At 57.4% G+C, this 25,589-nt stretch overlaps 1 protein-coding gene across 1 annotated transcript in view; it reads left to right on the forward strand.

The window, feature by feature from the left end:
* Window positions 1-25,356, forward strand: part of NRP1 (neuropilin 1) — a 112,186-nt gene extending 86,830 nt beyond the window's left edge. The window contains exons 9-17 of the mRNA XM_062211218.1: window positions 1,590-1,921; window positions 3,735-3,879; window positions 6,484-6,588; window positions 9,982-10,041; window positions 13,220-13,357; window positions 15,084-15,355; window positions 15,865-15,961; window positions 21,083-21,133; window positions 22,747-25,356. Of these exons, the coding sequence (XP_062067202.1) occupies window positions 1,590-1,921; window positions 3,735-3,879; window positions 6,484-6,588; window positions 9,982-10,041; window positions 13,220-13,357; window positions 15,084-15,355; window positions 15,865-15,961; window positions 21,083-21,133; window positions 22,747-23,036 (1,490 nt within the window). The 3' untranslated portion in view covers window positions 23,037-25,356. The remainder of the gene's footprint in view (window positions 1-1,589; window positions 1,922-3,734; window positions 3,880-6,483; window positions 6,589-9,981; window positions 10,042-13,219; window positions 13,358-15,083; window positions 15,356-15,864; window positions 15,962-21,082; window positions 21,134-22,746) is intronic.
* The last annotated feature ends 233 nt before the right edge of the window (window positions 25,357-25,589 follow it).

The following is a 25,589-nucleotide window of genomic DNA, read 5'->3' on the forward strand; positions in this document are numbered from 1 at the left end:
TACAGGAAAGGTTTCTGACACAGCGAGAGCTGCTCTCCATGGTGTTAATGAGCTGATCCACTCAGCAAATACTCATTGAGCGAATACCCGGCACAAAGCAGGACCTGGAGTCCCAGAAAACAGGACGCTCTGACTTGGCTCCTGCCTCAGGGACGGCAGAGCTGCAGAAGTGGAGAGCAGCAAGGCAGAGGGCGCGTTGTGGAGAGTCCCAGGACGTGCACTTGAACATGGCCGGGGTTGAGCAGCGGACAGTGGGCAGGGCAGGCCGATGGGATGCGTGAGGAGACAGAGGCACATGGCAGCCGCACATCCTGGTGGGAGAATCCACCACAGAGACGAGCTCTGAGCTGCGCAGTGTGCGGGGAAATCGGAGCAGTTCCTCTCGCGGGCCCGGAAGGAGATGTGCAGAAGTGCTGTAGGCCATTCCTTTAAAGAAAGTTATCACTGATGGAGATGGACACTTTCGAAAGGAATCACTGGGGTGTTGACCATCTGTCACCAGGGCTGCAGCAGGTGTGTTGTCACCTGGGCCGCAGCAGGTGTGCTGGGTGTTGTCACCTGGACTGCAGCAGGTGTACTGGGCGTCTGTCACCTGGGCTGCACCAGGTGTGTTGTCACCTGGGCCGCAGCAGGTGTACTGGGTGTTGTCACCTGGGCCACAGCAGGTGTGCTGGGTGTTGTCACCTGGTCTGCAGCAGTTGTGCTCGGTGTTGTCACCTGGGCTGCACCAGGTGTGCTGGGCCTCTGTCACCTGGGCTGCAGCAGGTGTGTTGTCACCTGGGCCACAGCAGGTGTGCTGGGTGTTGTCACCTGGTCTGCAGCAGTTGTGCTCGGTGTTGTCACCTGGGCTGCACCAGGTGTGCTGGGCCTCTGTCACCTGGGCTGCAGCAGGTGTGTTGTCACCTGGGCTGCAGCAGGTTACTGGGTGTTGTCACCTGGGCTGCAGCAGTGTCTTGATGTGGTACCTTTTGTCCTCGTGGGAAGCTGCTCAGGTGGGACACACACTGGTGTGGGGTAGGCTGTGGCTTGAGACGCCCACATCCCACTTCGGAATGCCTGGGTTCAAGTCCTGGCTCTTCACTTCTGATCCAGCTTCCTGCTAATGTGCACCTGGGAGGCAGCGGTGGTGGCTCAGGTGCATGGGTCTCCATCACCCACATGGGAGACCCAGATGGAGCTCCTGGCTCCAGCCCGGCCCAGCCCTGGCTGTTGTGGGCATTTGGGGAATGAGCTAATGGGTGGAAGACCTATTTGTCTCTCTGCCTTTCAGATAAGATGAAGATGAACTTCGACGTGAGATTGGAGATTGTGGTGGGGAGGGGGCCCTGTTGACTTGCCCCCTCCTGCTGAGTCTTGCACTTGCCCACTCTTCACATCCTCCTCCTCCTGTCTTCACCTTTGTCTTGGCGGCTTTCTTACCACGGGATTATTTCTTTACTACCCCACTGTCAAAGGCGTGTTCTTGGCAACCTGATGCTGGGCTGTGGGTGGGGAGGGGCTGTGAGGGAAGGGAGGCTCCTCGAGGGGTAAAATAAGCCCCATGTTGTGTGTCTGCTCTAACTGCCCACTGCTGCTTTCTCCCTCGCCAGATTACCCCTGCTCCGGGATGCTGGGCCTCGTGTCCGGGCTCATTTCCGACTCCCAGATCACAGCATCCAACCAGGGGGACCGGAACTGGATGCCTGAGAACGTGCGCCTGGTGACCAGCCGCTCTGGCTGGGCCCTGCCACCAGCCCTCCACCCCTACACCAACGAGTGGCTCCAGGTGGACCTGGGCGAGGAGAAGGTGGTGAGGGGTGTCATCGTGCAGGGCGGCAAGCACCGGGAGAACAAGGTGTTCATGAAGAAGTTCAAGATCGGGCACAGCCATAACGGCTCTGACTGGAGGATGATCACAGATGACAGCAAACGCAAGGCCAAGGTGAGAGCCAGACGGGGCCGGGAGGGCAGGTCTGCCCCAGACACTGTGCCCAGGGAAGGCATCTGTCCCAGCCAGGTCCTTCCTCACGGCCAGGCTCCCGTGTTGCCCCCGCGTCACCCCCTTCTCGATCCTTGAAGCTCTGGAGTCAGTGCTGGGGTCCAGAAGCCAACAGTTCCAGGGAAGATGGGAGAGTGAGCTGAGAGGCAAGTCTGAGATGAGCAGAGACTTGTGTGAAAGCCCCCTGGTCCCCACTGGGACAGAGAAGGGGAAGGGCTGACCCGGGAGCTGGGCTGCCGACCTGGAGCTAATGTCTGCTGGGTCAGATGGGCCCCCGCCTTCTGTCACTCCCCCATGGGGCGAGCACGCTGCTTGCTTTGCAGTCTGTTGGGGGTACAGGACTCAGTGGCTGTTCACTGTGTAGTCTATAACGGGTGTAGGCCAGAGTGGCTGTACACTGTGCAGTCTGTTGGGGTCACAGGACACAGAGCACTGTTCACTGTGTAGTCTATAACGGGTGTAGGCCAGAGTGGCTGTACACTGTGCAGTCTGTTGGGGGTACAGGACTCAGTGGCTGTTCACTGTGTAGTCTATAACGGGTGTAGGCCAGAGTGGCTGTACACTGTGCAGTCTGTTGGGGGTACAGGACTCAGTGGCTGTTCACTGTGTAGTCTATAACGGGTCTAGGCCAGAGTGGCTGTACACTGTGCAGTCTGTTGGGGTTACAGGACACAGAGCACTGTTCACTGTGTAGTCTATAACGGGTGTAGGCCAGAGTGGCTGTACACTGTGCAGTCTGTTGGGGGTACAGGACTCAGTGGCTGTTCACTGTGTAGTCTGTAATGGGTATGGAACAGAGTGACTGTACACTGTGCAGTCTGTACCTGGTTGTAGTACACACAGTGTAAACGTGAGTGTATCAGTCTTTTGAAGTATATGTGTCAGCTATCGGCGTGTGTCTGCCCCCAGTCACTGGTGGCTTTGCCCACTACCTGGCTATTCTGGGGGACTCGTTTCAGCACACCTCAGAAAATACATGGAAAATAGATTTAAGAGACATTTTGATCCAAAATTTTTGAAAACTGTGCACAGTTTTTTCACAGGCACATTGCGTGGGTCTCTGGTAGACCCTTCGGTTGCCTCAGTGGCTAATTTTAGCTTCTAGCGCCTGGTGTCACTTGAGGATGCCATGAGTCCAAGCGTTTTGATCACTCGGGTCAGAGCCTCATGCTGATACGCACAGCCATGCCCAAAGGCAGCACAGTCAGCTTGGGGTCGCCAGTGAGGGTGGGAGAGGAACGTGCAGGAGCTGCTCCCTGGACTCGTCAGCATTCCATTTTCTTACAAGTCCACCGTGGGGCAGACAGCCCTGGCAGTAGTGGCCCCACCCCCGACGAGGGGCAATGTGGTGAGGACCATGGAGCGAAGGCCTTGACCTACAAGGACCCTGCTGGGCAGTGCTTGGTGCCCAGCGATCACAGTGCAGGGAGTAACTGGCACAGGCCCTGGGCTAAATTCACTCCAGAGGGTCAGCTCCTCCCTCCTGGGGGACCGCGACGTCTCCGGGGGTGCTGGGAAGTGGCAGGGGCTGCCCCGAGTCACTCCCCACACCTCAGGGAGGCAACGGTCCCCGGCCTGTCCCCCACACATTCCCTCCACCCCTCTGCTCTGCATGGTCCCTGTTTCCTTCTTTCCCTCTGGTTAATGAAGTAAAGGCAGCTGTGCGGAAGGGGCAGGGGGGCCTCTGTGCCTGCCCTGCCACAGTCCTGAGAAACAGGGTCCCCGCGTGCACTGACCGCTCCTCTTCTGTCCACAGTCTTTCGAGGGCAACAGCAACTACGACACACCCGAGCTGCGGACCTTCCCGCCAGTGTCCACGCGGTTCATCAGGATCTACCCTGAGAGGGCCACGCACGGCGGCCTGGGGCTGCGCATGGAGCTGCTGGGCTGCGAGCTGGAAGGTAGCGTGGCTGCCGCCTCCCCACACAGCTGTGCTGGTGCAGGCTAGGATGCAGCTTCCCGGGGATCCCCTCTGCTCTGGTCAGGGTCCATGGGGCTGTCCGTCCACCAGGTGCAATTCACAGAGCACCTTTTACCCAGTGAGGGACCCTCAGAAGCATCGCACACGTTCACAATGCCACTGTCAGGCCCCAGAGGAGACCCTCCCTCGGGAAGGCAACTCGGAGGCTGACAGTGGCCAGGGCCTGCACTTCTGTGCTGGTGGCCAGCAGGAAGCGAGGCATCAGGCTCAGATGGACACGAGTGAGAGCGTGGGCAGTGCTGCTGAGGACTGCACCCCCACAAAGGCTGTACCAAGGACAGACGCCCCCCAGAACCCACAGCACAGGAGGCAGGTATCCTGTGTGTGATGGAGCCAGGGAGGGACCGCACCCTTGCTCTGAGGCAGACACAGGCGCAGCTGTTGCCTCCCATGCTTGGGTTTCCATGGCCTAGCCCTGTGCCCGGCCTTGGGGCTTCAGCAGAGACCCCTGACTTGGGAGTTGGAGGGGTGGAGGGCACGAGTGAGTGAGAAGGCCGAGCCTGGGACCCTGGGTAAGTGGAGACTGCAGGTGGAGGGCCCTGCCTATGGATGTGTCTGGTAGAGACCGGCCAGGCAGAGTAAAGACAGGGTTCTGTTCCCTGGACTCCATGTGCAGGGCCCCCCCCCCCCCCGAATACCTACTTTGCACCTGTGCTACAGGACGCACCTGAGCTGAGTTTGGCCTTTGGTGAGTGTCCACGCTGCTGGACAGCAAAGAGAACATAGTTCAAGTAGGAAAATGGGGCAGAGAGAGAAAGCATCTATTTTCTACATTGGTAGTGTAGCAGAGTACACTGGGCCGCTTCTGATGTGCAAAGTGCGCTTGACAAACAAAGCCTGCAGCAAATCTGAAATGAGAAGTCGTGCATCCCTGGGAGGAGGGCAGCACGGGAGGAGAATGGGGCACGCAGAGAGGACGCCACCGTCCTGACAGCAGCAACCGGAGCCCAGGGCACATGTGCACACGTTTGCCCAGGTCCGACATGCACCCTGTGTGTGTGTGGTGAGCCTGTTTGTTATTTGTATGGTGGAGCAGTTGGAGAAGTTGAAACTTAGCTGTTTTTAAAATGTATTTATTTGAAAGGCAGAGGGACACACAGATCTTCCATCCACTCATTCTCTTCCCAAATGGCTGCAACAGCCAGGACTAGGCCCAGCAAAAATCAGGGACTCTATCCAGACCTCCACATGGGTGGCAGTGACTCAGGAACTTGGGCCATCTCCCACTGCCTTCCCAGGCCACTGGCAGGGAGCTGGATGGGAATGGGGCAGCCAGGACCTGTACCAGGACTCCTGTGGGATGCCAGCGTCTTTACCTGCTGCACCACAACGCTGGCCCCAACACTTAGCTGTTTCCGAGTTTGTCGTAACTCTGCTGAGTCCTGAGGCCCAGTGACAGACAGGGTCAACTTTGTGTGACAAAGCAGCAGTGACCAGAGGACTCCTTTGGGCTGAGGAGGGCAGCGCGCCCAGCGCCCACCTCCCCCTCTGCACATGGGTGTGGTTCTGAGGCAGCCAGAGAACGACAGCGAAGTGTGATGCCAAACACGGGGAAATATTAAACAGACTGAAGGAAAAGCCAGACTAAACCAAGTGTAAGGACTTCCAAAACAGACTAATGAGCGCGGGCAACCTTTGAACCACAGATCCCAAGACAGCTGTCCGGGCAGGGGCTGCAGTCCTGGGGAGTCGGGCGCCCGAGGCAAGTCCTCAGATGCACCTGCTCTGGAGAGAGGGCTGTCAGGGTACAAGGCTGCTGCACGAGGAAAGGGGTAGCTCTTTGACAACAGCAGTGCCAGGGTCCTTCCAAAAGTACACCGAGAATGTGATTCAGAGTGGACGTGGAGCTGGCATCGTGGCATAGCAGGTAAAAGGCACCACAGGCCTGCGGTGCAGCTCTGGGTCCCGGCTGCTCTGCTTCCGATCCAGCTCTCTGCTATGGCCTGGGAAGGCAGCAGAAGATGGTCCAAGTGCTTGGGTCCCTGCACCCACGTGGGAGACCCAGAAGAAGCTCCTGGTTCCCTGGCTTCATCTTGGCCCAGCTGCAACTGTTGTACAGCCCTCTGGGGAGTGAGCCAACAAATGGGAGATCTCTCTTTATTAACTTTGACTTTCAAATGAAAACAATTTAACCTTCTGAAAAATTGACTTTGGTGCAAAAAGCAAGGTTGAAATCCGCAGCTTTTCCGTAATGTGCCCTTTTTTGAAGCTGCCTGGAATTACACTAACCGTGAGTTGGGACTCCTTGTGGGGAAGACTGCGCCATCAACACAGCAACTTCCATAGACACTGGAGATGTACAGGAGGTCACGAGCCAATTCTCTCACACCTGGGGAACCAAAGGACAGACAGTTCAAGCGAGCTCTCATCAAAGTTCTGAGCCCAGGGTCATGAGCAGGCTGGCATGCAAGACAGCGTCAGTGACGGGGCCTCACAACCCAGGTGCTGGGCTCCGAGGGGGGCAGCCCTCAGCCTGACCATAGCCCTGCAAACCCCTGAGAGTAACATGCAAATCTTGTTTCAGTGCCCACAGCGGGGCCAACCACCCCTAACGGGAACCCCATGGATGAGTGTGACGACGACCAGGCCACCTGCCATAGCGGCACGGGGGATGACCTCCAGCTCACAGGTGAGCCACCATCTCCCTTGTCCCCGTCGTGCATTTCACACTGAGACCACCCATTCTGTGGGCTGGTGGGCATTGGGGGTGGCAGGGTTGTCCTGGGGACAGGATGTGGGTATTGTCACTTGCTCATCACCATGACAATGGCAATCCCAGTCTGCTCAGAGCCAAAGGCTAGGATTATGCAGTTGGATAAAAACGTCTCTGGGGCTCCAGATGCTAAGATCCCCTCATCTCCCATCCCCTCCCTGAGTGGTGGACACTCTACCCTGATCCTAACTACACCCCTTAGAACGCTGATTTTCCTTTTCTGACAACACAGTGACTGATTGATTAGATGAGGCTTGCATTCGCGATGTGTAACTTTTAGGTTGGATTTTGTAATTCATTTCACTGCAAATATGCAAAGACAGCACAGTGGAGGCGCCGTGTACCCCCTGACCTACAGCAGGGCACAGAACCACTGTCACCGAAGGCACCCCATGACCTCTGCCCAAGTCTAAACCCGGGTTCATGTGACACCTGACTCTCACAGGAGGGTCTGAACTTGGGCCCAGGTGCTGATCTGAGTGTCTACAGAAGAGACTCAGAGCCCAGATTTCCACGGGCAAAACAAGAGGATGTAGCCGTGCCTCACACAGATGGAGCCTTGTGACTGGGAGCGGATTGGTGCAGAGGAAGTCAAGTGACTTGTCGGTGACTCGCAGGAGCGTGAGCTCAGCACCCTGAGGCGCGACAACCTGCGGAGAGAAGTGCTGCCCTTCAGCCCCGTGAACCAGGTCTGCATTGAAGCTCACCTCCACGTGTCCAGGACAGCCCATCCCTTGCAGCAGATCTTGTGCAGATGCGGCCACCTGGATGAACACGGGCCTTTTTTTTGGGAACACGTCAAGTTCAAGGTGAAAGCCAGGTGCTACAGACCCACCAAGCACTGCTGGTAATGACTCCACCACCAGCCTCAGGGTTGTGGAGACCCTGTAACCCACTGGAGAGGACTTGGGCCATAGAGGGTCCCCTCCAGTTGCCTGAGGGGTGCTTTCCTTATGAACCCTAAAGTGGGCAGCAGATGTTGGTCAGAGACAAAGACCGGGACTTACTCCTCATGTCACAACAACCAACCGACTCCTTTCTCCACCGTTCTCGACTGGACCCATCGAAACTGAAGCTCGTGACGCCAACAGGGTGGGCACGTTTGCCGGGGGCGAGCTGCACAGGGCTCTAGTCACACAGAAACGTGCAGCTCCTGCGAAGCCATGGTTGGCTTCCCTTCAGTGTTATGAAAGTCCATGCTGATTCTGTCTTCATATTACCCTATAAAAGAAAGACAGTAGTGTTCTTCCTCAGGCCAGAGTGCTTCTCTCCGCAGTGCATAAACGAGCGCAGACAGGAGGCCCTGCAGGGGCATGGACAGTGCCCACGGCACCCCACAGCAAGAGCAGGTGGCTCTGGGAGGCAGAGCCACGCTTCAAGTTCATTTCCAGTAGGGAACCCGACTTCCCTTACTGAGAGCCCGCTCTGCTTGATGACGCTGTTTGCCGTTCTCTCCTACAAAAAGGAAGGCTCATGTGAGGGGGTTCAGAAAGCTCACAGTGGGACCAGAGGGGTCTGATGCAGCAGGAGCTGCAGTGCCTGCACGGTTTTCAGTAAGACCCCTTCCATGAACTTTCTGCAGCCCCCGGTAGGTGAACGTTTGACCAAGGGCATTCTCTCCCCCTGCCGGGGGGGGGTGGGGTGGGGTGGACACGGAGACTGTGGTCACTGCTGCGTCTGGCACCTGTTCGTTCCTGCACATTCATGACCTGGTGTCCTTGCTGGGGGCCCTGCCTATACACAGAGGGGCAGAAGCCCTGAGCAATGCGTGTCTCCCATGCCTCCCTGCCACAGGGACCATTCACCCCCTCAGTACCTCATGTGCAAATGCCTCTGATGTCACCGGATGGCATGAGGGACCCCAAGAGGCCACAGCACGCCTCAGAGCCCCTGGTTCCCAGTGCAGGACCTGGCCCCGACCTGTAACAAAACGGATGCCAGGCACCGGTTTCCCTGCCGGAATGTGCTCCTGCACGCGTTCTCCTGTGAGCACACTGGGAACTGAAGGCCTGAGACGGCCTTTGTGACCTGTGTGAGCTCCCTCCTCGTGCCCGCTGCACTGAGGCCACGCACATGTGTGGCTGCTGACCCATGCCTGGGGCTCGGGCATCTTAAGAGCACAGTTTTGAGGCCCCTGAGTCATGCTGGGCGTCTGTGACCTGTCTCCTCCTCTGTAGGAGCTGCAAGGTGGGCCTGGCCTGTGCAGCACTACCAGAGGGGGCACAGTGACGGCACCTCACAGACATCCCCAAACCTTTGCAGGCCCTGCCCCTGCACCATGGGCACCTGAGTAGAGAACAGCAAACCACCAGTCCCCAAACTTACTGCAGTCATCGGAGAAGCTTCCAGAAATACAGACGTGAAGACTGTAGCCCTAGAGCCTGCAGTCCTTGGGTCTGGGTGGACACAGGACAGGAAGCTGCATGTCGAGCGAGTGTTCAGGCCATGCTCCCTGCTGGGCAAGCCCGAATGCTGCTCTGCCATAGAGGTGGAGAGAGGGTGCTGTGGGAGGAGGTGGGGAGCACCCAGGCTGTGTCTGACCCAGCCTGAGCGAAGGCTCGCTCATCCAGGGAGTTCCTTGGGTCTGTGTAGCAGTCACCTTCTCCAGGCCGCACGCTGGGCAGAAAGGTCTTTGGGGGAAACCAACAGCTCCAGCCCTCCCTGTCAACCCTCAGTCTCTGGAACAGACTGGGCCCAGCCCTGCCACACCCCAAAGCACCGTCTGAAATCTGAGACTGGCTGCAGCTTCAAGGTCAAGTTTAATACCCAGGGCGCCTACAGCACTGGAGACCCTCGGCCTGCTCCTTGTGCTTCATGCCATGCTCAGTGGGAGAATCCACGAGTGCCCTCAGAGCGGGGTCTCGAGCTGCCCCACCCCCTGGGCACTTTGTAAAGGGATGTGCCAGAATATGCCTGGTGCTTGAGAATTGCTGAGGGAAGGCCTGGAAGGGCAGTGCTGAGTTTGCGCGGTGAGCCATGGATACCGTAGGAGGGCCTTCCAAAGCCTCCGTGGAAACGCGACTGGAGTATGCGCATGTGCTGTTGCCAGAAGAGATTTCACAGAGAGCGCGTGGAAAAGGAGTTTCATGAAATGGTATACATGGAGGCTCCCACTCCAAGAGCCTTCGTCTCCAAACACGCCGCCACTGTAAGAATTTGTGTTTCCAGGAAGTTTACGGTTCCAGGTAAGCGAGCAGGTGTATCTGCTGTCACAGCGAGCAGGTGCAGGGCGATGGTGGACCAGCACAGGCCTGCAGCTCACTGCACTTTCTCTGCCTTTTCTCCCTTGGTTCCTGGGTCGTCTTCCAGGTGGCACCACTGTACTGACCACGGAGAAGCCGACGGTGATAGACAGCACCATGCAATCAGGTACCCCCAAAGAAGCAAGTGTGGTAGGCCCCCCTCTCCCTTCTGCAGCCATTGTCACATGGGGACAACCCGGCCTCCCCCGAGGAACTGCCCAACATACTTTAGATGCATGCGTCTTGGACAGAGCCATGTTTGCAAACTCCAGACGAGGAGCTCTGGCAGGCGGCAGCCTACTGTTTATTTCCGTCACATTCTGCAAAGCCCAGAGAGCACAGCGTGTCAGTGCCGCCTGCCCCAGAGCTGGCAGAGCGACAAGGGTGCCTCCGGTGGGCGTGCACAGGAAACCGCAGTTCAGAATAGGGGGCAGAGAGGGAACCCTGGGAGCGGCAGCCCCTCCTCCTACCAACAGAAAGGCCAGCGGCTTCTGAAGCCCTGGCCAGAGCTCTGCCCTCTTGATTCTCGGGCTGGCTCCCTGCAAGTCACTCCCCTCCCTTCCTCTGGGCCTCCCTTAGGGGCGTCCTGCCCACGAGGGAAAGCAGGGAGGGTGTTATTAAGGGCCTGCTTCTTCTAAGGGAGCTTAACCCCAGAACCTGAGTCCCCACTCCCACACAGCTCCAGGGAAACTGGGGAGCTGCCCCCCCATTCCAAAACCAGAGAACCCGTCCCAGGTGACCAAGCCCAGATCAGAGTAGGGCCAGTCTTGGAAGTCATGTGACTTGCACATGACCTCAAGGTTCCTGGGCTCACCAAGGAGCTGCAGGCCAGCAGGTGCTGTCGCAGGGTTCCAGGCATCAGAGGGCAGGTGCCTCGCCACCACCCAGCAGGACCCCCGCTCCCACTGTCAGCACAAGTTCAGTTTCTGCACGTGGCTTCCTGTTGGGGTGGTCTTGTCCAGCTGGACAGTCAGCTCAGAGTGCTCTGCCAGGCGACTTGGCTTCCTGTTTTCCCACTGTCTGAGTCCTGGGTCTGGGCTCTGAGTCTTTGTTTGCTGGTGGTGGAATGTATGGAGGAGCTGGTCCCCCGTCACCTGCTGGCCCAGCCAGTGCACAGAATGCCCACCAGGACCTGGGTGTCTTCAAGTCAGGGATGGGTCCGGGCGTGCACTCAAGGCCAGGACCACACTCCTCTGGCCGCAGACCTCCCAGCTCAAGTACAGGCTCCTAAAACATCACCATAATTCCCCTGCACCACAGACCCACGCCAAGACCTGATACCTCATGCTGAAGATGTTTATTCCTGTAATCAACCCAGAGGGCACAGGACACTCCTGTGCTGTGCAGGGGGTCAGCAGGTGCATCGGAGCCCACTCTGCTGGGAGCTGACGGGAGTGAACATTGCCATTGGTGTGCGGCGGTGCTACCACCCACCGTGGCTCTCAGCACCTTCCCAGCCTGTGCTCACCTGGGCCCTGGACCCCAACTCGTCCAGCCAGCAAGGGAGCCTCTGAGTAAGCAAACTTGCACCCAGGAGAAGTTTTGAATGCCGGTTTTAGTAGTTAGATCCTAGGCATGTGTGGTGCTAACGACTCAGTTCCCAGCTGGACCTGCTCACAGAGGCTGTACATGTTCTGAGTTCAGGAAGAGGGTGGGACAGGTGACTGCCATTGGTTTTACTGAAGACCCTGGGGAAACAGGTCGCTACTCCTGGATGTTAGTTCATCTTGCATGGACTTTGTTTCTCTCTTCTCTCTCCTTCCTGTGTGTACTTGTGGGTGTTCTATGGGTTTTATCACTTTCTAGCCAGGTCTGAGTTCTTGGCGCTGGGTAACTCCCCTCCCAACCCTCCCCCGCTAAGCACAGTGCTTTTGTTGTCCACTGTATGGTCGAGGCCGGAGTACAAAGAGCAGTGGCCGGGTGAATGTTGTGCGTTCTTCCTGTCAAGGTCACAGGACTGGGAAGCACATGGGGTGTACCCTGGGGCTTGGCATGGCCTCCGGGTGTGAGGAAGGCAGACAGAACCAGAGCATGTGGGTGTGCATCTTGGGCGCCACAGTTAAGGAAAACAGTCAAAGCCAAGTGCACATCAGTGTTTTCTAACATGAGAAGGTGTCCATGGGCACTCAGCCGCGTCCCTTCTGTGTGACCACTCTCACTGCACGGACCAGCTGTGGACTGGAGAGAGCTTGCCCTGCCCTTCCGACGGCCTCTCCCAGGACACTGGCCGGGGCAGCCCCAGCACTACCTGAGAAGGCTCACACGTGTACTTGCGTGTGCGTCGCATGGTTCCAGCTGGCTACGTCCACCCTGTGGCAGTCACCTTGTGACCAGGAGGGCCCACCTGCTCGTCCTAACTCCTGTGGTGGTTTCCCTCCAAAATCTGACGTGAGCTTGACAGGAGCTCCTCAGACATTGAAATGTGAAGTGGGCGTCCAGATGTCAGCGTGGGGAGCAGGGCCCTGCGTGGCAGGCCCGAGATACAAGGCCAGCTCGGGAGGATGAGGCAGACCCCATCCCCAGATCCACTCACCACCCTGGAGGACGCCCTGGGTGCCTCTCTGTTTCAGTGCTGCCCTCTTGTGGACCTGAACGCCCCGTGTCCGGGTGCTTCCCGCTCCCCGGGGGGAGGGGACCCAGGCAGGGGAGCAGGCGGCTCGTGTGCCTCCCATCCCAGAACTGCTTTAGCTGTTCACTTGGCTTTGCCAGAATGAATGCCCACTCTCCCATATTCCATGCAGGACCGGGAACCCACACTCTCTCTCCAGATTCCTGAGGAAGGTTCTGTGGCTGTCTGGACACACAGTACAGTTTAAAGTGGGGTGGCCGACTTATGTATAGATTGAGAGAGTCCCTAACAAAGCAGAAACCTGCATCAATGGCTAGATTTCTGCCCTGGCAGCACAGACCCAGGGCCCCAGCTGCCATGAGAGCAGAGCCGCCCTCGGATGCCCTCCCAGGTCCACACCACTTGGAGACTCCTCCTTGGGAACACAGCATCCGTCGTGCTAAGTATCCAGGGAGCAGGAGGCGGCCCAGGGTGACTGCCCTGCTTGGGAAGTGGCCTCCCCGGGGACTTTACGTAAACTCCAGCTGACAGGCAGCCCGGGTCTCAGAAAAGCTGCACAAAATGAAACTGCCAACCGATTTCGTCACATTCCCGCGATTCTGCACATGCGTTGGGTTCTTGGTTTCCTGGGCCTGTGGCTTTCCCAGACGTGCAGCTGGGCAAACCATGTGTGCCATGGACGGTGAAGGCCTCCCAGCCTGAAATGATGAGTCTGTCTCCCTCCCGCCCGCTGCAGAGTTCCCCACGTACGGATTCAACTGCGAGTTCGGCTGGGGCTCACACAAGACCTTCTGTCGCTGGGAGCATGACAGCCACGTGCAGCTCCGGTGGAGTGTACTGACCAGCAAGACCGGGCCCATCCAGGACCACACAGGTGCGTGGCCAAGGGCTCCTGCCGGCGGCAGGGGTGCTCCGGGGCCTCTGCTCTCGTGGGCTAGGAAATGCTGTGCACGCCCAGTCGTGCCTCTCTGTTCTGGAAACGGGCTCTCCACCTCGAGGAGGGCACAAGGTCAGGAGGCCGACTTCCCACCCAGGAGGACGGCGCCAGGGCCAGGCTGGATCAGTCTGCTCACTTCACACTTGCCCTGGGGTTCTGATCATGGACAGTCCCAGACATACTCAAAAGCAGAAGGCAAAGGGCACCACGAGCCGGGCGGGTGACCAACTGAAACAGCCCCAAAGCACAAGGCGAGGCTGTGTCCCTCTCACCCCGAGTCTAGAGTACTCCCCACCAAGTCCAGGCATCTTCCGTGCCACCTCGCTTATTTGACAGCTACAGGCAGTAAGTGAGCCCGGGGCTTCCTCACGGGGGAGACTGAGGATGTAGACCTCAGCCAGCCCCCGCTCTGTCTCCCTGCAGGAGGCAGTGGGGGCGGGGCTGGCGGCGGCTGCAGTGAGCTGTCCCATCCAGCCCACCCCATTCTCCTCGGCTGGCCACAGCCCGTCCTGCCAGCTCTCACCTGTCCCTGCCGTGCCCTGCGTGAGAGCGTCTGTGGCCCATGGCTGGGCAGGCCCCTCACGTCACTCTCCTTGTCTTCACTCCCTCCTCCCTTAAGGAGATGGAAGGGGCTGCCTTCTTGCCTAATGAGAGTGACAGGGAAATTGGCTAAAATTGGGCTCCTCAGTCTGACACACTTCCCATTGAATCTTAAGACAAGCAGTTTTAGGAAACTTAAAATACTTTGACTGTAAATGGCATCAAATTAACTAAATACAATTAGCCCAGATGAAGGCAGTCATGGTGGGAAAATGGATGCAAAGTGGGGCCTAATGGTCCGTCAGTCCTGACACTCAGAGGTTAGGGCTGTGGAGCTCAAAAGCTGGCAGAGGGGGAGTGCTAGTGACAAGAGCTTCCAGCCCAGACCAGAGCGGGAAAGCCTCAGACGGGGGGCAGCTGAGAGCTTGCTCTGCCCCCTGCAGGCCAGCTGCCCCTGGCCAGCAGGAGGTGAGCCCACGGGGCTAATGTCAGTCAGCGCCGGGCATATTTTTGTAAGGCTACCGGGTGGAACGTTGCAAATCAGGCACTGGGTTGTTTTAATACAGTCTGGGTAAAAGATCCTGCTATCCATTGTTTTAATTTAAAAGATTTATTTATCTCAAAGAGTGACAAACAGATCTTCCATCCAATAGGCCAGGCCAAAGCCAGGAGACAAGAGCTCCATTTGGGGCTCCCACACTGGGTGGCAGGGGCCCAGGTACTTGAGCCATCACCTGCTGCCTCCCAGGATGCACATCAGCAGGGAGCTGGATCAGAAGAGCCAGGACTCGAACCCAGGCTCTGATATGGGATGTGGGATTCCCAAGCAGCAGCTTAACCATGGTACCAAACACCTGCCCCAGAAACAGGTTTTCAAGGAATCAGACAAGTTCTGCGTGCTGTGGGTGCCAACTGGCTTCTGCCTACCCTCAGCGAGGGTGCCCACGATGGTGCTTTCCTGTAAGACCTGTGGGAATCCAGGCTGCCCCCAGCTTCCCTGCCACACACCCATTCCCGGATGTTCACAGGGTGGCCTCGGGCACCCTTCTTCCCTCTTCTGAGCAGAGAGACAACAGCGCATACCCCAGCCACCTCCCTCACCCCTCTGTGTGTGTTGCCACAGGAGACGGCAACTTCATCTACTCCCAGGCCGACGAGAACCAGAAGGGCAAGGTGGCCCGGCTGGTGAGCCCCGTGGTGTCCTCGCAGAGCAGTGCCCACTGCATGACCTTCTGGTACCACATGTCCGGCTCCCACGTGGGCACACTGAGGGTCAAGCTGCGCTACCAGAAGCCGGAGGAGTACGACCAGCTGGTCTGGATGGCCATCGGGCACCAAGGAGACCACTGGAAGGAGGGCCGCGTGCTGCTGCACAAGTCCCTGAAGCTTTACCAGGTGTGGCCATGTCCTGGGCTGGGGTGAGGAGATGCGGGGGCTCCTATAGTGATGTCTACCCCAAAGACGTCCTCCCTGGAGCCCAGCCCCATGTGCTGGGAGAGAGCTGCCTCTTGCCAGCAGTGTCTGGGCCACCACCATGTAGCACTCCTTCCATGTGCTGCCTGGTCCCTGGACTTTTCTTTTTAAAGTTGATTTATTTGAGAAGCACAGATGCTAAGCCAGAACTCCATCCAGGTCTCCCACGTGTGTGGCAGGGACCCCCACTCACCTGCTGCCTCCTGGGGTGGGCATTAATGTCCAGTGGAGGATGTGGGCATCTTAGCCGCTGGGACCAGTGCCCTCCCCACACCCCTTCCTTAAGTTTGAATTCTGTGCCATCGCCAGGCAGCCAGCACGGACTGCTGGGCTGAGTGCTGGCATTCGGGCTGGATTGCACGTCTGTGCCCTGGCTCAGGCTGCAAGCAGCGCGGCCACTTACACCCTGCGAAATGTTCTCATTCTGGCAGGTGATTTTTGAGGGTGAAATTGGCAAAGGAAACCTGGGTGGGATTGCCGTGGATGACATCAGTATCAACAACCACATCTCCCCAGAGGACTGTGCAAGTGAGTATGACTGCCGTGGGTACTAGTGGGTATGTGCCCCAGCGGGAGCCTCCGTGCTGATGGCTCTCACCCACTCGTTCACACCTGGTGGCATAACAGGGCCTGAAACCAGGCCAGTTCACCCTTAGCTGCCCCATCACCTAAACTGGTTCGTTCAGAAAGTCTGATTGAAACCCACAAAACCTATAATAACATGGAATCCCACAGAGAAGAAAGGCGTGCTGCCGACACTGCACTGGCCACAGCAACAGTGACAGAGTTGGAAGCTCAGACACCCGTCTCATTCCACAGACCTGGGCTACAGCAGGGCGACCCTTGGGGGCTTGATAAGATGACACTGTTGATGAGTTGTGTAAGCTTTATGGAAATTATGTAGGTGTTTCCAACTCTGAAAAGAGCTGACACAACTTAAGAGAACAGTGAGGCCCAGAGACTTTGTCTCGTATGTTGAAGCTGGTCTGGTAGGCCCGGCCCCACATGACACAGGTAACTACATTCCTGCTCTTGATGCAGAACTGCAGACAGCCTCCCGCAGGCACAGCGGTCAGTCTGCAGCTCCGTTTGCTGCACAGAGCCTTTGCTGGAGGTCATTACATCAGAGGACATTAATTACAGCAAAATGGAAAAAACCTGCTAGGCAAATCCAAGACAAAGGGGGCCCATAGGCTGTAGTGGGCCTCTGGTCAGTCCACAACTCTCAAAGCTTTATTTCACAATATATGGACTACAGAATCCCTGCAGTGGCAGCAATCTGGGAGGGGCACCTGATGAAATTGGGCAAGAAACAGGAGAGTGAAGTTGTGTATCTCTGGACTACATGAGGAATCTGTTGTGTGCCACAGCACTTAGCAAGTTGTCAAGAAAGTTGTAACTGCATTACACTTGACCCGCATCCGAGTCCACACCACAAGCATGCCGCATACTGACACAGAGCAGCTACAGCACCACTGTCCACCTCCCTAGTCCACAGCACAGCTAAAGCACGTATGGCTGCCACGTACTGACAGAGCAGGTGACAGCACCACTGTCCACCTCCCAAGTCCACAGCACAGCTAAAGCACGTATGGCTGCCGCATACTGACACAGAGCAGCTACAGCACCACTGTCCACCTCCCTAGTCCACAGCACAGCTAAAGCACGTATGGCTGCCACGTACTGACACAGAGCAGCTACAGCACCACTGTCCACCTCCCTAGTCCACAGCACAGCTAAAGCACGTATGGCTGCCGCATACTGACACAGAGCAGCTACAGCACCACTGTCCACCTCCCTAGTGCACAGCACAGCTAAAGCACGTATGGCTGCCACGTACTGACAGAGCAGCTACAGCACCACTGTCCACCTCCCTAGTCCACACCACAAGCGTGCCGCATACTGACACAGAGCAGCTACAGCACCACTGTCCACCTCCCTAGTCCACAGCACAGCTAAAGCACGTATGGCTGCCACGTACTGACAGAGCAGCTACAGCACCACTGTCCACCTCCCAAGTCCACAGCACAGCTAACGCACATATGGCTGCCATGTACTGACAGAGCAGCTACAGCACCACTGTCCACCTCCCTAGTCCACAGCACAGCTAAAGTGTGCATGGCTGCCACGTACTGACACAGAGCAGCTACAGCACCACTGTCCACCTCCCTAGTCCACAGCACAGCTAAAGCACATATGGCTGCCACGTACTGACACAGAGCAGCTACAGCACCACTGTCCACCTCCCTAGTCCACAGCACAGCTAAAGCACGTATGGCTGCCACGTACTGACAGAGCAGGTGACAGCACCACCGTCCACGGCAGGGTGAGAACGTGACAGGTGAAAGCCAGGTCTGAGTGAGGACACACAGTGAGCTCTGGAATTCTGTCCAGTGAGTTTTCACCAACTACATACCATGTGCCAGGCAGTGCAGGGTCTGCTGGAGATAGGCTAATGCGATGGTACAGGGGCCCAGACAGCTGACTCTGAACATTTTCTTCCCGTGGAATCTGTCCACTCCACATCGGTGGCTGCCAGCACCCACAGAGTCACAGCTGCAGGTCCCCTGAGACGCCTCATTTGTGTCGCTCCAGCAGTTCAAAGGTACCAGAGACAATACTGCAAGCCCCTGCCTGTCACTCCTATTACTCATCACACCACGAGTGTTTACTGAAACGCTGGGTGCTGGGGGAGCGCAGCCAGCCAGCAACTCAGAGATCATCCTCCCCCCCCTCCCCCCCCCCCCCCCCGTACTCAGTGCCACCGTCTGCAGAGGCATTTCGTTATAACCAGAGACTGGTTATCGGCGCACAGGACACAGCCCCTCCCTGCAGAGAGCTGGTGTGGCTTGGTGTCCGCCACCACAGAATGGCAGCCCCACGTGCAGCCCCTAGCGCTCCCTTCTCCCCGACACCACAGTGGATCTCCCACCCTTCCCTTCCTGCAGCCACACCCCTGCATTTAGCTGTACTCCGAAGGAGGGGCCGGGACCTCGTACTCCCTCCGCAGCACTGGGTGGTTTGGGGGTAGGGGCAGTTGTGCTGACACCTCCATGGGAAGTGCCACAAAGGCTGTGGGTGCTGTGCCGCGGTCGGTGTGGTTTGTGTGGAGGCTGTGTGTGCTGTGCCGCGGTCGGTGTGGTTTGTGTGGGAGGCTGTGTGTGCTGTGCCGCGGTCGGTGTGGTTTGTGTGGAGGCTGTGTGTGCTGTGCCGCGGTCGGTGTGGTTTGTGTGGGAGGCTGTGTGTGCTGTGCCGCGGTCGGTGTGGTTTGTGTGGAGGCTGTGGGTGCTGTGCCGCGGTCGGTGTGGTTTGTGTGGAGGCTGCGTGTGCTGTGCCGCGGTCGGTGTGGTTTGTGTGGAGGCTGTGTGTGCTGTGCCGCGGTCGGTGTGGTTTGTGTGGGAGGCTGTGTGTGCTGTGCCGCGGTCGGTGTGGTTTGTGTGGAGGCTGTGTGTGCTGTGCCGCGGTCGGTGTGGTTTGTGTGGAGGCTGTGTGTGCTGTGCCGCGGTCGGTGTGGTTTGTGTGGGAGGCTGTGTGTGCTGTGCCGCGGTCGGTGTGGTTTGTACGGGAGGCTGTGTGTGCTGTGCCGCGGTCGGTGTGGTTTGTGTGGAGGCTGTGGGTGCTGTGCCGCGCTTGGTGTGGTTTGTGTGGAGGCTGTGTGTGCTGTGCCGCGGTCGGTGTGGTTTGTGTGGAGGCTGTGGGTGCTGTGCCGCGGTCGGTGTGGTTTGTGTGGAGGCTGCGTGTGCTGTGCCGCGGTCGGTGTGGTTTGTGTGGGAGGCTGTGTGTGCTGTGCCGCGGTCGGTGTGGTTTGTGTGGGAGGCTGTGTGTGCTGTGCCGCGGTTGGTGTGGTTTGTGTGGAGGCTGTGTGTGCTGTGCCGCGGTTGGTGTGGTTTGTGTGGAGGCTGTGTGTGCTGTGCCGCGGTCGGTGTGGTTTGTGTGGAGGCTGTGTGTGCTGTGCCGCGGTCGGTGTGGTTTGTGTGGGAGGCTGTGTGTGCTGTGCCGCGGTTGGTGTGGTTTGTGTGGGAGGCTGTGTGTGCTGTGCCGCGGTCGGTGTGGTTTGTGTGGAGGCTGTGTGTGCTGTGCCGCGGTCGGTGTGGTTTGTACGGGAGGCTGTGTGTGCTGTGCCGCGGTCGGTGTGGTTTGTATGGGAGGCTGCGTGTGCTGTGCCGCGGTCGGTGTGGTTTGTGTGGGAGGCTGTGGGTGCTGTGCCGCGGTTGGTGTGGTTTGTGTGGAGGCTGTGTGTGCTGTGCCGCGGTCGGTGTGGTTTGTGTGGAGGCTGTGTGTGCTGTGCCGCGGTTGGTGTGGTTTGTGTGGAGGCTGTGTGTGCTGTGCCGCGGTCGGTGTGGTTTGTATGGGAGGCTGCGTGTGCTGTGCCGCGGTCGGTGTGGTTTGTGTGGGAGGCTGTGGGTGCTGTGCCGCGGTTGGTGTGGTTTGTGTGGAGGCTGTGTGTGCTGTGCCGCGGTCGGTGTGGTTTGTATGGGAGGCTGTGTGTGCTGTGCCGCGGTCGGTGTGGTTTGTATGGGAGGCTGTGTGTGCTGTGCCGCGGTTGGTGTGGTTTGTGTGGGAGGCTGTGTGTGCTGTGCCGCGGTCGGTGTGGTTTGTGTGGAGGCTGTGTGTGCTGTGCCGCGGTCGGTGTGGTTTGTATGGGAGGCTGTGTGTGCTGTGCCGCGGTTGGTGTGGTTTGTGTGGAGGCTGTGTGTGCTGTGCCGCGGTCGGTGTGGTTTGTGTGGGAGGCTGTGTGTGCTGTGCCGCGGTTGGTGTGGTTTGTAATGGGAGGCTGTGTGTGCTGTGCCGCGGTCGGTGTGGTTTGTGTGGAGGCTGTGTGTGCTGTGCCGCGGTCGGTGTGGTTTGTATGGGAGGCTGTGTGTGCTGTGCCGCGGTTGGTGTGGTTTGTGTGGAGGCTGTGTGTGCTGTGCCGCGGTCGGTGTGGTTTGTGTGGAGGCTGTGTGTGCTGTGCCGCGGTCGGTGTGGTTTGTATGGGAGGCTGCGTGTGCTGTGCCGCGGTCGGTGTGGTTTGTGTGGGAGGCTGTGGGTGCTGTGCCGCGGTTGGTGTGGTTTGTGTGGAGGCTGTGTGTGCTGTGCCGCGGTCGGTGTGGTTTGTGTGGAGGCTGTGTGTGCTGTGCCGCGGTTGGTGTGGTTTGTGTGGAGGCTGTGTGTGCTGTGCCGCGGTCGGTGTGGTTTGTATGGGAGGCTGCGTGTGCTGTGCCGCGGTCGGTGTGGTTTGTGTGGGAGGCTGTGGGTGCTGTGCCGCGGTCGGTGTGGTTTGTGTGGAGGCTGTGTGTGCTGTGCCGCGGTCGGTGTGGTTTGTACGGGAGGCTGTGTGTGCTGTGCCGCGGTCGGTGTGGTTTGTGTGGGAGGCTGTGTGTGCTGTGCCGCGGTCGGTGTGGTTTGTGTGGAGGCTGTGTGTGCTGTGCCGCGGTCGGTGTGGTTTGTGTGGAGGCTGTGTGTGCTGTGCCGCGGTCGGTGTGGTTTGTGTGGAGGCTGTGTGTGCTGTGCCGCGGTCGGTGTGGTTTGTACGGGAGGCTGTGTGTGCTGTGCCGCGGTTGGTGTGGTTTGTGTGGGAGGCTGTGTGTGCTGTGCCGCGGTCGGTGTGGTTTGTATGGGTTTGTATGTTATTGGCCATTCAGATCTCTCAACTGTTTCACTCGTCAGAACCAGCAGACCTGGACAGAAAGAACCCAGAAATTACAATTGATGAAACAGGTAAGTTGTCTTGTGGACCAATGTTTCTATCTTTGGGAGGGAATGTTCTGGAACTTCAGTTCAAATGCAGTGAACCCCAGAGGAGGCTCTGGTGCAGGACAGGAGGCTGTCCCAGGAGGTATGAGGTAGGGCCCTGGGTTTGTCTGAAGCGGGACTCACAGGAGCCCAGCAAGGCCGAGAAGAGAGACTGCAGGGCTGTTTCCACCTAGGAGTTTAGAGCCAGCCCCGTCCTGGGGTCTGGCTGACTTCGGGAATCGTCAGTTGGGTGTGGTTCATCTTCTCCCAGCCCCCCCCCCCCAGTTTAGGGATTGACAGTGCGGGATGGAAGTGAGAATGCACTGAGTCCCCAGCACTCTACCCCACCCCACGGGGACGTCGAGTCAGGCTGCCCAGAGGCAGCGGGCTCAGCTCTCAAGTCCATGTCATCACTGAGCGCTGTGTTGCCATCAGTGACAAGCCATGGCTTCAGAGTCAGGCCCTGTGGTGGCAGTTTTGCGCTCCGTGCCAGCACTGGGGTTGGTGGACACTGGTGGCCACACTACTCAGGGTTGCCGAGGGCTGGCCCAGGTCCTCCCCATCCACTGCCTACTGCCTGAGCTGCAGTGACCTGCAGGGAGCCACGTCGCAGGTGCACAGAGATGGGTTCAAACAGCCTCCTCTCAAGGGAGAGCGCCTGGGCGCCCCCGGCAGCTCTGGTTTTCTCTGGCTGGGCTCCATCAGAGCGCCGTGGAGCAGACAGCACATGGGCTGTGCACTCACACTGTGGTCCTTCCTTTCTTAGTGCCAGGTGACCAGGCTCAGTGCTCCCATGCTAGTCATTTCCTGTGTCCCCGGGGCTGGGCTGTAGTGTAGGGCCAGGGCAGGTGTCCACACGACAGGGGCAGTCTCTGCTCGAGCCACAGTCCCCAAGTGAGGAGTCTCCAGAAAGTTCATGGAAATCCACATTATGAAAAGACTACATCAATTTCAGATTTTTTATACCAAAATAAACATCTTTTTAAAGAGGAAGATTTATTTGAAAGAGCAGCAGAGAGACAAGGAGAGACAGAGACACATCTTCCATCAACAGGTGTCCCATGTGCGTGCAGGGGCCCAAGCACATGGGCCACCCTCTGCTGCCTTCCCAGGTGCAATAGCAGGGAGCCGGATTGGAAGTTGAGCAGGTGGGACTCCAACCAGGGTTCCGACAGGGGATGCTGGCAGTTTAACCCACTCCTTCACAGCGCCAGCCCCAAAACAAACTTATCTTCTCATTCTGTTTTCACATGAACTTATGGAGTCGCCCTGCATGTGTGCAAAGTTCCCCCTTGGTGAGGCCACCGTCCACGCTTGCCAGATACGGTGGAAGCACAGCCCAGGGAGTTCCTGTGGGCTGGTTTGGGATCCGGGGACGCTCAGTGTCCCCCACCCCACAAGCCAGTGACTGGCACCCTGCAAGGCTCAGGGTCCGCGTGTCCGGCAGGGCTTCTGCCGATGGGGGTCCCAGTCTGGCTCCTGGAGGACACAGCCTCCCCTGTGCTCAGGTTGGCTGCCCCAGAAGCTGACCTGCCCAATTCCCCTGCAGCCCCGTGGCTGCTCCGGTGCTCACGCAGCCCATCCTGCTTCCCTCCTAGGCAGCACCCCAGGTTACGAAGGCGAAGGGGAAGGAGACAGGAACATCTCCCGGAAGCCAGGTAGCGTGCTGAAGACCCTGGACCCCATCCTCATCACGATCATCGCCATGAGCGCTCTGGGGGTGCTGCTGGGCGCCGTGTGTGGGGTGGTGCTGTACTGTGCCTGCTGGCACAACGGCATGTCGGACAGGAACTTGTCTGCCCTGGAGAACTACAACTTTGAGCTCGTCGACGGCGTGAAGTTGAAAAAGGACAAGCTGAACACGCAGAGCAGTTACTCAGAGGCGTGAAAGCAGGCAGGCGGCGAGGCAAGTTGAAGAGTCTAAAGCCGGAGTGGAGGACAGGGCTCGGCACTCCGTGTGGCTGGGAGGCGCGTGGACGTGGACGCTGAGCCAGGCTCTTCTCAGGAGCTGCCATGAGTGTGACCGGCAGACAGGAGCAAGGAGCACGCTCCCTCGCGGCTGTGTACAGTCGGGCATCACGTGCTTGGAGTTGACACCAGGTGTGACTGGCCTAACCACTCACTGCAGCTCCCCTCCCCGCTCTCTCCTCCCTGTCGTGTGCACTCTCGGAAACTGCAGAATCCGCCGTGCAGTGGGCTCTGTGATGGATGTGCCACCTGACGTAGCCCAGTGCCCAGAACACAAAACAGCTGCGTTTCCGGGGACCCCTGAAGCCGTCCCTGTGTGTCGTCGCCCACGTCGCGTGTGGGCCGCGAGGGGTCAGGACGTCTGGTTGTAAAGGTAGCCTCAGTCCCAGGCTAGCGTGTGAGCTCTCCTTACGAAGCAATACCCTCAGCCCCTCTGCACCCCCACCCCCAGTGCTCGTGAGCTCCGCGGACAGAACTGCGCATCGCACTCCGCCGCCGGCAGCCGGGCACACCGCCAACGGCCACGCCCAGTCCTTGGCACTGGCTAGTCCTGCATCCTTCAAGTGCCTTTCGTTTGACCTGGTCCATCGTGTTCCATGGGCGACCCACTCTGGTTCCCACCCGGGAGCCCCGCTCCGAACTCCAACCCTGGCACCTGCGGCCCAAACAGAAGGGATCTCTCAGTGCGAGGCGCCGGCCCCGGGAAGGCAAGGGCTCTGAGATGGCAGTGTGGCTTGACCGGTCTGCTTCTCCTGTGGTTCAACCCCGTGTCTCGATGCTTTTGTATAAAGCTGCAATACTCCTCCTGTTCTTTCATATGGAATGTATTTTCAAATGTAAACTATTGCTCTCTCTCTCTCTCTCTCTCTCTCTTGCTCTCTCTCTCTCTCTTGCTCTGTTTCTTTCTCCTAGAATTTAAGCATTTGCCGTTGTCCAGGAAAAAAAAAAACTTGCAGCTTTAACCTGCTGGGAATGGCAAACGATTTTACTAGACTTTATGTTTAAAAGTAAATAAATAAGGGAAATTCCTAACTTTGCCCTCCAAAGTCTAACTTTGGTTTTCTTGTTAACTGGTTAAAGTGACAGTATCCTTTTTCCTTAAGCCAGTTGTCTGCCCCAATCAGAACACTCTTCCATAGACATGTTTGCATTTATTAGAAATGGCGGTAACCCGAAGGAGGAAATAACACTGACTGGCTTTCCAGTGAGACCCAGAGGATGGACGGAATAAAATCTTGAGAATATCTAAAAACGTGAGATGTGCAGAAATGCCATGAGCACCCAGTGTACAGACGGGGGTGGGGAGCAGCAGCAGCAGGACACCTGGCAGGGGGGCAGCTTAAGGAAGGAGCAGGGGGAACAGACGTCCAGCCGGATGTGTAGCCCGAGCTACTGGGCCACAGCCCTGAAAGGGTACACGTGACTGATGCTTCCTGAAACTTCAGACAGCTGGCTCTGGGGGCTGGCCCCACCTCCCCCTCCAGCGGCCATGCTGTGCAGGATGGAAGTGCCCACTTCCTCTGGCAGCAACACTGCAGGTCGCCCTCCCTCCCCACCCCCCCAGTCCTTTGGCTGAGCGACATCTGCATCACAGACCCCGGTCCATGCACCTAGGTTTACTGGGATGCAGAACGCCGCCGTTTGCTTCCAGGAAAGTATTGATCACCAGGAATGAACAGCTTCTGTCCACAGAAGCGTTTGTTCAGCCATAACACTGAGTCACACCTGATTTTTTTTTTTTAAAGGCAACAGACATAAATTGTCCTCAGCCGAGGAAAAATGATACTGCAACTTTAAATTTTAAAGTATCTTGCACTGATAAATATATTTAAAAATTATATGTTTATAAAGTTATTAATTTGTAAAGGCAGTGTTACAGAATGTTCAGTTTATATTGTTTTAGATTGTTTCGTAATTTTAAAGGTGTAAAATAACATATTTTTTCTTTATTGAGATCTATAGAACTTTCTGTAGTAAAATGTTTTCATTTTACTGGTATATTATTGCTTCATGTTTTGTACCATCATAAAAATTTGTGCAGATTTTTTTTACAGAAATTTTTATTTTCTATGATAATATGACACTTGTAAAATGAACAGCAAAGCCTTAACTTTAACTGATGTTTGTATTCTCAGACACTGAGCAGCATAAAACCACACAGGACTGAACTGTAACCTGAACTCCAAACTATGACTACTACATTCCAAAGAAACAGCCGAATTAAACGTTTTCATAAAATACCCCAACTGTGATGGCTCTTGTTACGTCACCTCCTTTCTGGTTAGAGACATGGGTGTTTTCTCACGAGCAACTTCCAGGGCTGTTCTAAGTACTCACCTGAAATTACCCCCAGAGAGAGCAGCTGGTACTTCCTGAAGCTCGCTGTCCACTGAGGCTTTCAGCAGGTGGACGTGGACGGCTGGCGTCACAAATGGCAACTGCCCAGCCCCTGAGCCCCTCTGTTCCATGCAGT

This window comes from Lepus europaeus, chromosome 14 (assembly GCF_033115175.1).
Source record: "Lepus europaeus isolate LE1 chromosome 14, mLepTim1.pri, whole genome shotgun sequence".
NCBI lineage: Eukaryota > Metazoa > Chordata > Mammalia > Lagomorpha > Leporidae > Lepus > Lepus europaeus.